We start from the raw sequence: 14,462 nt of genomic DNA, 5'->3' as shown, positions 1-14,462 counted from the left end.
GATTCTGTCTACACTTCTCAGTGCCTCATTAAAGCAGCCGACATAATCAAAGACTTCATCCACCCTGACCATTCTCTCTTCTTCCCTTTTCACATTAGGCAGAAGATTCTAAAGTCTGAAAGCACGTACCAACAGGCTTAAGAACAGCTTCTAGCCTGCTGTTGTATCTATTGAAGGATCTCCTAATATAATAAGATAGAATCTTGACCTCACAATCTGCCATCTTATAACCTTGCACCTTATTGCCTGCGTGCACTGCACTTTCTCTGTAATCGTTACACCCTCTTATTGTTTTCCCTTGTGCTATCTTGATGCACTGCTGTACTGAAATAACCTGTATGGGAGGCATGTAGGACAAGTTTTTCACTGTACCTCAGTACGTGAGACAATAATAAGCCTATTCACCAACTTAAAAATATTTTCTATTGTTCTCAGATTCCCTAAACATAAAGAAAATTTGTTTTGCTAATATTTCATCCTTGTATTTGGCAGAGAAGTAAAGATGGAGAAGATGAAGAGGAGGAGGTGAGATTTTTCTTCTCTCTTTTCCTATAGTGTTTTAAATTCCTGCTTGGTTTAACCATTACCTATCTACTGATTGTTGTGTTTACACGACCAGAGGGTTATTGACATCTGTGCTCTTACTAATGTTTTGCTTTTGTAAATAATTTATATGAATGAGTGTCACAAGTTTGCTGCTTTTTGGTGTATTGCTAAGTTGAAAGGTTGGTCAGGTTGTTTAGTGAAACTGCCTTGGTTTTCTCCCTGAAGATGGAAGTACAATTAATTATTTTCAACTTCAGTTTTTATTTTTTGGGATCCTACTTTAATGGTGGAATTGCTGAAAGGATGAATGAATTTATGAATGGGAGAAATGAATCGGAATCAGGTTTATTATCACTAACATATGATGTGAAATTTGTTTTTTTGCAGCAGTACAGTACAATACATAAAAATACTATAAGTTACAATAAGAATAAAGGAAAAAAGGAAATAAAAAATGCCAAAAGTGAGCATAATAGTGAGCTCATGGGCTCATTCAGAAGTCTAATGGCAAAAGGGGAAAGAAGCTGTTCATAAAACACTGATATGCATCCTCAGGTTCCTGTAGCTCCTCTCTGATGGTAGTGACAAGAAAGGGGCCTGTCCGGGATGGTGAGGTCCTGAATGATTGACGCTATCTTGCTGAGGCATCGCCTTTTGAAGATGTCCCCAATGATGGGGAGGCTAGAGCCGACGATGAGGCTGGATAAGTTTGCAACCCTCAGCAACATTTTCCGATCCCATGTATTTGCACCTCCAGACCAGACGGTGATGCAGCCAATCAGATTGTTCTCCATGGGTTACAGGAAGAAAGAATGTGTTACTGAAACGACATGGTGGATGAATGGATGAATGAAGTTGGAACCAAGCAGTGTAGGCAGTTAAGATTGGCGGATTATTTCCCCGTTCAGGTTGTGTTAGATTGTTATTCTAATCTGAACTTCAGAGCAGGTTGTGAGACATCTTCACAAAGCATGTATCATCAACTAACTGCACTCTTTAATCCCTGACCTGAGTCATTTTCCCACAAATCCCAACGAACCAGGACAATTGAGAATATCCAATGGTACTTATTTGTCCAATCGTTTAAGTTTTTTTCCATGGGATCAGGAGGGAATCAATAGAAATATATCAACTTGTCTCCTGTGGCCCAACCCCACCAACTCTCCATCCCCACTTACAAACTCCAGATGAATCTCCACTGCTTCCCAGCAACTTTCCTTCTGGAATGTTGGATTTGTGAGGTTCATGGGGTCTTGTTTTACAAGTTGTCTAGTTTGTGTCTGCTGCAGAGAGGAAAATAAGTGGCTTTTGGGGTTTTCTGTGTGGTGATCCACAGCTATATAAAGTCCAGGCCTCCCTCTCCTGTATCTTCAGTTGTACTGATTTGCTTAGTATGAAAAATGACACAGGTCATGAAATATTGAGAGTAGTTAGTGGTCAATGACGTTGGGTCATACAGATATCCACACCATCAGCTATGCAGAGCAAGTTCAAATACCATTTCACTAACCTGCGATAATCACTCTCCTTTTCCCCTCCCCCCTTTTTAATTTCCACATTCTAGTGGCTCTTTCACAGCCTCTATTCTCCTCCCCCACCCTCATGACTTCCCTCTGGTTCCCCACCTCCTCCCATTTACTCCCTTGTCCTTTCCTATCAGATTTCTTCTTCCACAGCCTTTTACCTCTTCCACCTATCTCCTCCCAGCTTCTCCCATCATCCCCACCTCCCCCCCCCCCGCACTCAGTTTCCTTGTCACCTGGTTTCACCTATTGCTTGCTAAGTTGTACTCCTCCCTACCCGCCTCATCTTCTTACTCTGGCTTCTGCCCCATTCCTTTCCAGTCCTGATGAAGGGTCTTGGCCTAAAATGATTATTCCCCTCCAAATGTGCTGCATGACTTGCTGAGTTCCAACAGCATCTTGTGTGTGTTGCTCAAGATTTCCAACGTCTACAGAATCTCTCGTTGTCAAACACAAACCCATGAGCTACAAAAGTCATAGAGATTTACAACTCAAAGCAGGCCTTTTGGCCCAATTCATCCAGGATGTCTTCCTCAGCTAGCCTGTGTTTGGCCCATATCTGTCTAAACATGTAGCTATCTAAATGTCTTTTAAACATCGCAATTGTACCCACCTCTACAACTTCCACTGGCACTCGTTCTATCTACCCACCACCCTCTGTATGGAAAAGGCTATCCTTCCGGCCCCTTATAAATCTTTCACCTCTCATCTTAAATCTATGTCCTCTAGTTTCAGACAACCCTACCCTGGGAAGGGGACTATATCCATTCACCCTAGCAACACACAAAAATTCTGGAGGAACTCAACAAGTCAGGCAGCATCTATGGAGAGAGAAGGCCATTCCCCTTACCTATGCCCCTCTTGAATTTATAAATCTCTTTAAGGTTTCCCCTCAATCTCCTACGCTCCAGTAAAACAAAAGTCTCATTGAGGCTATCCAACCGCTCCTTATAACTCATGTTCCTAAGTCCCAGAATTATCCCCATGAATCTTTTCTGCATCCTTTCCAGCTTGGTAACAGCTTTCTATAACTGGGTGACCAGAGCTACCCACAATACTTCATATAGTCTCACAGAGACTTGTACAGTTAGCAAACAGGGAAATAACTCACCAATGTTAATTGCCCACATTCCTAGTTTCTGCCAGATTCACCAATTCATTCATCAGTTGCATCCTGTCAATTACACATTCTCTCATCCATGCTTCTCGTAAACTATTTAACACTCCCATTCGTAAAATTATTCATCTGTTCACCACATCCAATACCTTCTGACCTCTGAGGCCTAAGTTCAACATGAGCTGGAAATCTCTTAACTTTGCTAACAGAAATAAATTTGTGCCAAATAACTTTGGACTACTTCAACAAAACAAATTGTCTGGAAAGTAATGCAAATTGCCTTTTCCAAAAGTTCAAAGCCAAACGTTGTGATGCCGCCAACATCGCGGCCTCCCTCCCAGATGATCTCAATCAATTTTATACTCGGTTCGATGTCACTAACTCTGAGCCTCCGAGGAAAGCCACCGCTACAGCCTGCAACCTGGCCATCTCTGATGCCGAGGTACACAGATGTTTCCAATGAGTGGACAGTCGCAAGGCTGCGGGACCGGACAGCATCCCAAGGCGAGTACTTAGGATGTGAGCAGCACAACTGGTAGGTTTGTTTACTGACATTTTTAATCTCTCCCTCTCCCAGTGTAGAGTGCCCTCCTGCTTCAAATTATCCACCATTGTCCCTGTACCAAAAAAGACCAAGGTAACACGCCTGAACGACTGACGTCCTGTCACACTCACCTCAATGATAAGGAAATGCTTTGAGAGGCTGGACAAGGATCACATCTGCAGCATGCTACCACCCACACTGGACCCCCTACAACTTGCCTACTGACACAACCGATCGACAGATGAGGCAATGGCCACTGCTCTACATACTGTCCTTACACATCAGGAGAAGAAGGTTGCTTATGTGAGAATGCTGTTCTTGGACTACAGTTCAGTATTCAACACCATAGTTCCATCCAGGCTCGACAAGAAGCTCAGAGATTTCGGCCTTGACCCTGCCTTGTGCAGCTGGATCCTGGACTTCCTGTCAGATGGCCAGCAGGTTGTAAGAGTGGGCTCCCTCACCTCCAATCCTCTGACTCTCAATACAGGAGCCCCTCAGGGCTGCGTACTGAGTCCCCTCCTTTACTCCCTGTATACCCACAGCTCTAATCTGCTAATTAAATTTGCCGACAACACTACATTGATTGCTTTATCTCAAGCAATAACGAGGTGGCTTACAGGGAAGAAGTCATCTCTCTGACACTGTGGTGTCAAGAAAACAACCTCTCCCTCAATGTCGCAAAAAGAAAGGAGCTGGTTGTGGATTACAGGAGGAATGGAGATGGGCTAACCCCTGTTGACATCAATGGATCTGGTGTTGAGAAGGTAAACAGCTTCAAGTTCTTCGGCATCCACATCACCGAGGACTTCACGTGCTCTGTACACACTAGCTGTGTGGTGAAAAAGACACAACAGTGCCTCTTTCACCTCAGACGGTTGAGGAAGTTTGGTATGGGCCCCCGAATCCTAAGAACTTTCTACAGGGACAAAATTGAGAGCATCCTGACTGGCTGCATCACTGCCTGCTATGGGAACTGTACCTCCCTTAATCGCAGGACTCTGCAGAGGGTGGTGCGGACAGCTTAGCGCATCTGTAGTTGTGAACTTCCCATGATTCAGGACATTTTCAAGGACAGGTGTATATAAAAGGGCCAGTAGGATCATTGGGGACCCAAGCCATCCCAACCACAATCTATTCCAGCTGCTACCATCCGGGAAGCGGTACTACAGGATAAAACCAGGACCAACAGGCTCCGGGACAGCTTCTTCCACCAGGCCATCAGACTGATGAACTCACACGGACTTGCGTGTACTCTATATTACATTGACTGTTCTGTTTATTATAAATTATTATAAATTACCATGATTGCTCATTGCACATTTAGATGGAGACGTAACGTAAAGATTTTTACTCCTCATGTATGTGAAGGATGTAAGAAATAAAGTCAATTTAATTCCCTTCTGGAAAGTGCTGTAGGGCTATTAAAAACTTCACACCATCTTAAGTTTTCTTCCCCCAGGCAGTTAATCTGATCAACCATTCTAGTTAGCCCCCACATCCATTGCCCCATCACTTCACAGCACTGTAGTCACTTTAAACCACTTTTTATGCTGCTTACATTGTAAATGTATGCTTGCATTTATGTACAATATTTGTGCACATTTTATTCCATATCCATATTTAACCTCTAATTTTATTTTTATATAATTCTTTATTCTTTATTGGGGCAGCGCGGTAGCATTGTGGTTAGCACAACACTATGCAGTAGTACAGATGACCCCGGTTCAATTCCTGACTCCTCCTTTAAGGAGTTTGTACATTCTCCCTGTGACCACGTGTGTTTCCTCTGGGTGCTCCAGTTTCCTCCCATAGTCCAAAGATGTACTGGTTGGTAGGTTAATTGGTCATTGTTAATTGTCCGGTGATTAGGCCAGTGTTAAATTGGTGGGTTGCTGGGCTCAAAGAGCCAGAGGGGTCCGTTCCACGTTGTATGTCAAGAAATAAATAAATGTCGAAAGTTGTGTTTTGTTGCATGTCATCCCCTGACCAACACAAACAAGACAGCAAATTCCTAATACAGTGCATGTAAACCTTTATAAAAGTTCATAATAATTTTATCACTGAGGTTCGTCACCATCCAGGACATGTCCTCTTCTTGCTGCTACCTTCAGGTAGGGGGTTAAGGAGTTTAAAGACCCACATTCAGGAACAGCTTCGTCCCCCTCTATCTTCAGAATTCTGAATGGTCCATAAACACAGAAACCTGCCTTGCTAATCCTTTTTTTTCCCACTATTTATTTATTTTATAATTTATTGTGATTTTTATGTCTTCGCATTGTGCTGCTGCTCCAAAACAACAAATTTCACATCAGGTAAGTCAGTGATGTTCAGCTGGGTACTGATCTTGGTTTCCCCTCATTCTCTGCTGCTCCGCAGAAAAAGCAAACTGGGAATTTTATAAAGTATAGTTTAGAATTATTTTAATGGTGGGGTGGCACAGGAGCATAGCGGGTAGCGTAATGCTTTTAAGCTCAAGCAACTCGGGTGCAGTTACCGCCTCTGTCTTTAAGGAGTTTGTACGTTCACCCCATGACCACGTGGGTAACCGTCAGATGCAGTGTGTTCCTTCCACATCCCAAAGATGGATTAGTAGGTTAATTGGTGAACGCAGCAGGCCAGGCAACATCGATAGGAAGAGGTACAGTCTACTGTACCTCTTCCTATAAATGCTGCCTGGCCTGCTGCGTTCACCAGCAATTTTTATGTGTGTTGCTTGAAATTCCAGCATCTGCAGATTTCCTCATGTTTTAGTAGATTAACTGGTCTTTTGGCTGTAAGTGGGCGGTTTGGGGTCATTGGACCAGATTGGCAGTTTATCCTGTTGTATCTCTAAAATAAATAAAAATAAAACTACACACTGGAAATTCATTCCTTACAGAAATACGAGTGTGTTTATTAATCACTTTCATTTATTCAATAGGATTACGCCGATGACCAGGTCATTATTCAAAGCTACAAAGTTAAATCCATCATCACTTCACGCTTTGCTGAAACAGTCTTTAGTACGAAGGTGCGTAACAAGGAATCGAGTGCACAGAATGTGGAGTTCAACTTAAAGATTCCCAAGGGAGCGTACATCACGAATTTCACAATGTGAGTCCTCAATGTAGAGAAACAGTTTATGGTTTGGATTCCTGGGATGGAAGCATCATTAGGAAGTGAAGAGTGACGTGTGATACACAATGGATATGCCTAATCTATCAGAGGTTATTGTTTTAGAGTAAGATCTCTTCATGATCTCACGTGTTCATTCAGAGACATAGTGTGGTAACGGGCCCTTCTGGTCGACTAGCCTACACTGCCCAATTGACTAATAACCTACTAACCTGTACTTCTTTGGAATATGGAACAGTCGTTCCAAATGAGGCAACACTTCACCTGCAAATCTGCTGGGGTCCTCTATAGTGTCCAGTGCTCCCAATATGGCCTCCTGTGCATTGGTGAGACCCGTCCTAAATTAAGGGGCTGCTTCGTTGAGCGCCTCCGCATCATCTGCCGCGTGGAATTTCCTGGTGGCCAAACATTTTAAAACTCAGAATCACATTCCCATTCCGACATGTCGGTCCATGGTCTCCTTTTGGACCATGATGAGACCACCCTCAAGGTGGTGGAGCAACACCTTATACTGTATTCCGTCTGGGTAGACTCCAACCCAAAGGCATGAATATCAATTTTTTCTTCCAATTTTAAAAAATCCCTCCCCTTCCCTCTTCTTCTATTCCCCACTTTGGCCTCTTACTTATTCTCACCTGCCTATTATTTTCCCCTGGGTCCCCTCCTCCTCCTCCTTCTCCTGTGGTCCACTCTCCTCTCCTATCAGATTCCTTTCTCTCTGGCCCTTTACATTTCCCAGCCTCCTAGCTTTGCCTATTGCTTTCTAGCTCTCCTCCTTCCCTTCCCCCAACCTTCTTATTCTGTCATCTTCCCCATTCCTTTCCAGTTCTGAAGAAAGGTCTTGGGCCAAAATGTCGACTGTTTATTCATTTCCATGAACGCTGCCTGACCTACTAAGTTCTTCCCAGCATTTTGTGTGTGCTGTAAAGGATTTCCAGCACCTGCAGAATTTTTCATGTTTATAATCAATTAGGCAAATTGTTTATTTACACTGAAAGTGGTGGATGTCTGGAATGCATTGCCAGGGTGGTGGTAGAGGCAGATACAATAGCAGCTGTTAGATGTACATTATATGCAGAAATGCAATGATATGGAGATCGTATGGGCATAAGGGTTGAGTTCAATTAAGTATTTAATTATTAGTTTAATTAATTCTGCACAACATTATAGAAACCTGTAGAATATTCAACGGCCCAGATACAGTGGACACGGAAAGGATGTTTCCTATAATGATGGACTCTCGGACCAGAGAACGCAACCTCAGAATGCAAGGACATCCCTTTAGAACAGAGATGAGGAGGAATTTCTATCACCAGAGGGTAGTGAATCTGTGGAATTGGAGGCTGTGGAGGTCAAGTCATTGGGTATATTTAAAGTAGAAGTTGGTAGGTTCTCGATTAGTAAGGGTGTCAAAGATTATGGGAAGAAGGCTAGTTAATGGAGTAGAGACAGTTAATAATGGCAGAGTAGACTTGAATTGCTGAATGGCCAAATTCTGCTCCTATGCTTTATGGTCTTATGATCTTATGATGAGCCAATGAGCCTGTTCCTGTGTTGTACTGTTTCCTGCTCTATCTGAAAAAGAAGTTAAACAAAAACAAAAGATCAAAGAAGCCATAGATTTGCCCAAGTTTCCCTTACACTACCAGGAAGGATTAATTCTCACTGAGCGTGTGTCTAAAATTAGTGATTAGTTGCCTTGAGACAGAAACCTGAAGATTAAATTGCATATGTAATATTATGTCATGAATCCTTAGAAAAATAACTCATTACTGAGAAAGTACAAAGGTTTCTGTGAAAAAACTTGGACTCTGGAATTTTTTGTTTTATCTGCCTATTTGCTCTTGTAAACATTCTCGCGGTTGTCCTTCAAGTTTGACTGTTCAAAACTTAACATTGTTAAATGCAAGTAGATTAGTAAAAACGAGGAAATTTGCAGATGCTGGAAATCTGAACAACACACACAAAATGCTGGAGAGCTCAGTAGGCCAAGGAAAAGGATAGAGTCAACGTTTCGGACCGAAACCCTTTGACAGGACTAGAGAAAAATGCTGAGGACTACGTCATTATTCAAAGCTAAAAATTTAAATCCATCATCACTTCATGCTTTGCAGAAACAATCTTCTGTGTAGGTGAATAAAAACATACTTTTAAAGTGAAATTACACAATGAAAATTTTCTAGATGGATTCTGGAACAACTGTATTAACCCCATTCCTTCATCTTCTGCCTGGCTTCAAATCCTATTTTAACTGAACCTGCCCAGCAATAGAGAAAGCAGAAATTACAGAGTCCTGCAATTCTCTAACGTCTTTAGCAATGTCAGGATGTTCCAGGGCACATTATAACTAACAAATTGCTGTTTGAAACTTTAGTCACCGGTCTAATGTCAGAAACAAGACAGCCACGTTACACACAGAAAGATCCCACAATCAACAATGTAAAAAGAACATGAGGAAGAGGAACAGAATTCTGATTAGATTAGAGGGCATGTGCTAAACTTCCTCCCCCTCCGCCTGCTTAAGACCTCTCTCCATTCTTCCACTTCCTCTGTCTCTGTTGCATTTGTTCTGATAAAGATGTTCCCCACAGAAATATCTTCGTCATTCCTTAATGGGGACTTCCTCTTTATTCAACTGTGTCCTGGGCCACATGTCATCCAATTCCAGAATATCGGTACTCACTCCTTGTCCACCACAATATAGGGTTCCCCTGGTCCTTCCACAACACCAGACTCCATGTTCAATTGATGATCCCGCAAAATGTCTGCTAGCTTCAACAAGATTCCACCACTAGAAACATATTCCCCCCACTCCATATTCCAAAGGGATCAATCCCTTCACAATTCCCTGTCTCTTCCAACCACTCCACATCTTAAGGTATTCTCCGATCATCTGAATGAGATAGCAATACCAAAACCAATCCCAATGCCAAATGCCACACGTTTTCCTCTGTTAACTATCACTCATTTCATGTCAGTATTTCATCCCTAATCCAATTTTGTTTGACACGTTCATGTGGGACACCTTATCAAAGTCTTCCTGAATGGCCAAAAGCATGCTTTTATAGGAATGACGTGATTAAACTGGAAAGAATGCAGAAAATAATTATTAGGGTGTTACCAGCACTAGAGGCTTGAGTAATAGGGAGAGGTTGCCCAGGATCAGTCTTTGTTCCTTGGAATAAAAAGAGATTAAATAAATCAGCATTTCAAACATCCAATGTATGAGAAAGTAACACAATCAAAACCCAAAGAACCTGCAAGATCTGATGAGGTATGTGTGATGTGAGCTTGTAGAGATGTTCAAAATTATGAGAGGCATAGATAAGGTGTGCATTAACAGTCCTTTTGCAGGGTAAGAGAGTCCAAAACCAGAGGACACCGAGTGAGAGTGGAAAGATTTAAAATGGACCTGAGGGCAAATTTTTTATGAAGAAGGTGATGAGTGTGTGGAACGAGCTGCCAGAGGAACTGGTTGAGGCAGGTACAATAAAATCATTTAAGGGGCACTTGGATGGGCCCAGGGACTGGTGGGGCTTAGAGGGATATCAGCTAAATGCTGAAAATTGTGACCAGCTGGGTTAGTACTAAGATCCGTATAGACTGATTGGGTCAAAAGGCCTGTATCCATACTGTACTGCTCTATGACACAATGACAACATCTACTTTTTTTCTACTTTTTACTCTGCTGGACAAAAGGTTCACTAAACATGATTTCATATTAATCCATGTTGACTCTGCCCATCCTAGAATTATTTTCTAGATGTCCTACCATTGTTTCCTTAATAATAAATTGTACTTAATAATACATAACTATACCCTTACTACTAATGTCGGGCTAAAGTACAGGAGCAGGGAGGTACTACTGTAGATGTACAAGGCCTTGGTGAGACCACACCTGGAGTATTGTGTGCAGTTTTGGTCCCCTAATCTGAGGAAAGACATCCTTGCCATAGAGGGAGTACAAAGAAGGTTCACCAGATTGATTCCTGGGATGGCAGGACTTTCATATGATGAAAGACTGGATCGACTAGGCTTATACTCGTTGGAATTTAGAAGATTGAGGGGGGATCTTATTGAAACATATAAAATCCTAAACGGTTTGGACAGGCTAGATGCAGGAAGATTGTTCCCGATGTTGGGGAAGTCCAGAACGAGGGGTCACAGTTTGAGGATAAAGGGGAAGCCTTTTAGGACCGAGATTAGGAAAAACTTCTTCACACAGAGAGTGGTGAATCTGTGGAATTCTCTGCCACAGGAAACAGTTGAGGCCAGCTCATTGGCTATATTTAAGAGGGGGTTAGGTATGGCCCTTGTGGCTAAGGGGATCAGAGGGTATGGGGGGAAGGCTGGTACGGGGTTCTGAGTTGGATGATCAGCCATGATCATACTGAATGGCGGTGCAGGCTCGAAGGGCTGAATGGCCTACTCCTGCACCTATTTTCTATGTTTCTATGTTTCTATGTAAATGGTCTGTTGTTTCCTGTTTACTTTCTTCTCCCTTTCTTCAAGAGTCAGATTGCAGTTACTACCTTCCAATTGATAGGAAATATTCCCAATCTGCAGAATTTTGGAAGATAATAAACAGTCCATCTTTTATCTATATAACCAATTCTTTCAAACATTGACCTGCACATCGTCAGATCTTATACATTGCCTTGGTCTTGGGTCTTGCTTCTCTTTCACTCTGAATCATTCTTCTTCACTATTTCCGAGGTTTTCCGTGACTTATACAAATACGATATGCTTGACTAATTTATCTGTTTCACTTTTTCACTATTCCCCAATGTAATTTCTCCAGTTTAAGTCTGTGACAGACCTCGATTAATTTATCCTAATTTTTTCCATTTTATGTATCAACAGAGGCCTTTTTGGTCCCTGGTACTGTACTCTAATTATTAGATTATCATTATATTCTAATTTCCTTCCCCTTACAATTTTTGGTCCTTTTTTTCTGAAGTTTTCCAATTCTTCCTCTCTTTAGCAATATTATACACCCTTCCTATCATGTTCTGTGATCTTTGCCTTCTGTGGATTGCTACAGTTTGATCACCTTTTCATTTGGGTTTTGAGCCTTAAAGGGATATATATTGGTAAATTAGTTTGTTATTTTTACACCTTCAGTAAAAAACTTCATTTTGCCTGCCATCCATACAGATCAGTGCATTGAGTTAGTACAAGAGAAAACAAGAACAGGATGCAGAATAAAGTGTTGCAGATGCAGAGAAAGTGCAGTGCAGGTAGACAATAAGGTGCAAACTCTTGTCAAGGATGATTATGAGGTCAACGGACCACCTTATTATTCTGGAAACCATACAATAGTGGGATAGAAGCTGTCCTTGATCCTGGTAGTATGTGCTTGCAGAGTTTTATATTTTCTGCCTGATGGGAGTAGGGAGAAGAGAGAACGCCTGGGGTTGGTAGGTCTTTGATTATGTTGGCTACTTTAGCAAAATGCATAAATACAGAAGTGTATTTGCTGTTACTGATTATATAATTCAATAGGTTTCAATAGCTATCACTGGGTACACTTAATGTCAGAGAAATGAATACAATATACATCCTGAAATTCTTTTTCTTCACAAACATCCACGGAGACAGAGGAGTGCCCTAAAGAATGAATGGCAGTTAAACATTAGAACCCCAAAGCCCATAGCACAATATTAGCTATTGTGTTATACATATAAATGCCATTTGCCAATCTGCCCTGACCACTCTACGCCTCATACTTTTGTAGTTTGCTTTGTTTAGATTTAACACTTTCAATCTTTATATAACATTCTATCAAACTATTATCAAATAATCTTACTAGTAATGTTGAATGTGGTGTGATTTGTTGCCATAGCACTAGCAATAACTCTCCATCTTCTTTTCAAAGTCATGTTTTCTCGTGCCATCAATGGTTTTGGTTTAATGCTCCCCTTGCACCTCTGACTTTGGAATTTTCTCCCCGTATTCCTTCTACCAAATTGTATGACCATGCACTTCCCTGGACCATATTCCATCAGTCACTTCTTTGTCCATTCTCCCAATCTGTCCAAGTCCTTTGCAGACAGCCTGCTTCCTCAACACTAGCTGCCTCTCTACCTATCTTTGTATAATCCACAAACTTGGCCACAACGCCATCAATCTCTTCATCCAAATAACTGACATATACCATGAAAAGAAGCAGTCCAGCACCAACCACTGCAGAATGTCACTAATCACAGGCAGACAACCAGAATAATAGACAGCAGTCGATCCCAGGGGATCATGGGTTTGCGCCTCTGGTGGACTGTGTCATCTCCAGGGCGCAAGACTGGGTGGGAAGATTTGAAGAACCGGCTGTTGCCCATGCAGCAGGTACCCCCTCTCCATGTCACTGATGTAGTCCAAGGGAAGGGAAAGCACTAATGCAGTTTGGCACCAGTGTCGTCACAGAGGTTGCCAGAGTGAAGTTGTAAAGTAAATCAAACTGCCTTAGGGACGCTGGCTCCGAATTTCTTCCTTGGGTTTTACTCCTGAAGCCTTTCCCATGGGGGCGGGGTATGGCCTCAAGGCAGTGGAGGTTTAAAGTCAGGGCTTTCCTTCTGCCGTCCAAGGATGATGAGCCCCATCTGCCCAAAGCAGCTGGTTTAGAAGGGCCAGTGGTCCACCTTTGCCCTTTCTCTTGTCAGTAGAAACAGTCCCACCAGGCCTAGTAGCTAAGCCACACATGAAGGCCAAGATTTGGACTTGGTTGTTAGAGGCTGTTGTGTCGCACTTTATAGGTAGCTTATCCACACTACCACCACTGGCTATGACAACCTTATGAAACAGACAACCAGAAAAGGCCCTGTTTATTTGCAAACTTTGTCTCCTGGCAGTCAACCAATACGCTATCCATGCTGGCATCTTTCCTGTAATACCATGGGCTCATATCTTGTTCAGCAGCCTCATGTGTAGCACCTTGACAAAGGCCTTCTGAAAATTCAAATAAGCAACATCCACTGACTCTCCTTTGTCTATACCTGCCTGTTGTTTCCTCAAAGAATTCCAAAAATTTGTCAGGCAAAATTTCCCCTTCAGGAAATCATACTGACTTTGGCTTATTTTCTTATGTGCCTCCAAGTACCCCCAAACCTCATCCTTATTTACTTATTCATTCATTCATTCATTTATTTATTTGTTTATATATTTATACGCGTGGAATAGGCCTTTCTAGCCCTTTGAGCCATGCTGCCCAGCCATCCCCCAATTTAACTTTAGCCTAATCACAGGACAATTTACAATGACCAATTAACCTACCAACCGGTACGTCTTTGGACTGTGGGAGGAAACAGGAGCACCCGGAGGAAATCCACATGGTCACGGGGAGAACGTACAAACTCCTTACAGTCAGTGTCAGGAATTGAATCTGGGTCACCAGTGCTGTAAAGCATTGTGCTAACCACAACGCTATAAACTCCAGCATCTTTCCAACCACTGAATTCAGGTTAGCTGGCCTATAATTTCCTTTCTTCTGCCTCCCTCCCTTCGTGAAGAGCAAAGTGACATTTATCATTTTCCAATCCTCCAGAATCTAGTGATTCTTGAAAGTTCATTACTAATGCCTCCACAGTTTCTTCAACTAAGTCTTTCAGGACGCTGATCCAGG

At 42.3% G+C, this 14,462-nt stretch overlaps 1 protein-coding gene across 1 annotated transcript in view; it reads left to right on the top strand.

Annotated features, from left to right (window-relative positions):
- itih2 (inter-alpha-trypsin inhibitor heavy chain 2) overlaps positions 1-14,462 on the top strand; it is a 106,012-nt gene that overhangs the window by 21,337 nt on the left and 70,213 nt on the right. The window contains exons 3-4 of the mRNA XM_063072734.1: positions 493-525; positions 6,654-6,826. Of these exons, the coding sequence (XP_062928804.1) occupies positions 493-525; positions 6,654-6,826 (206 nt within the window). The remainder of the gene's footprint in view (positions 1-492; positions 526-6,653; positions 6,827-14,462) is intronic.

The sequence above is a fragment of the Mobula hypostoma genome, chromosome 20 (genome assembly GCF_963921235.1).
Source record: "Mobula hypostoma chromosome 20, sMobHyp1.1, whole genome shotgun sequence".
Taxonomy (NCBI): domain Eukaryota; kingdom Metazoa; phylum Chordata; class Chondrichthyes; order Myliobatiformes; family Myliobatidae; genus Mobula; species Mobula hypostoma.
This window is presented reverse-complemented; position numbering and strand designations above follow the sequence as displayed.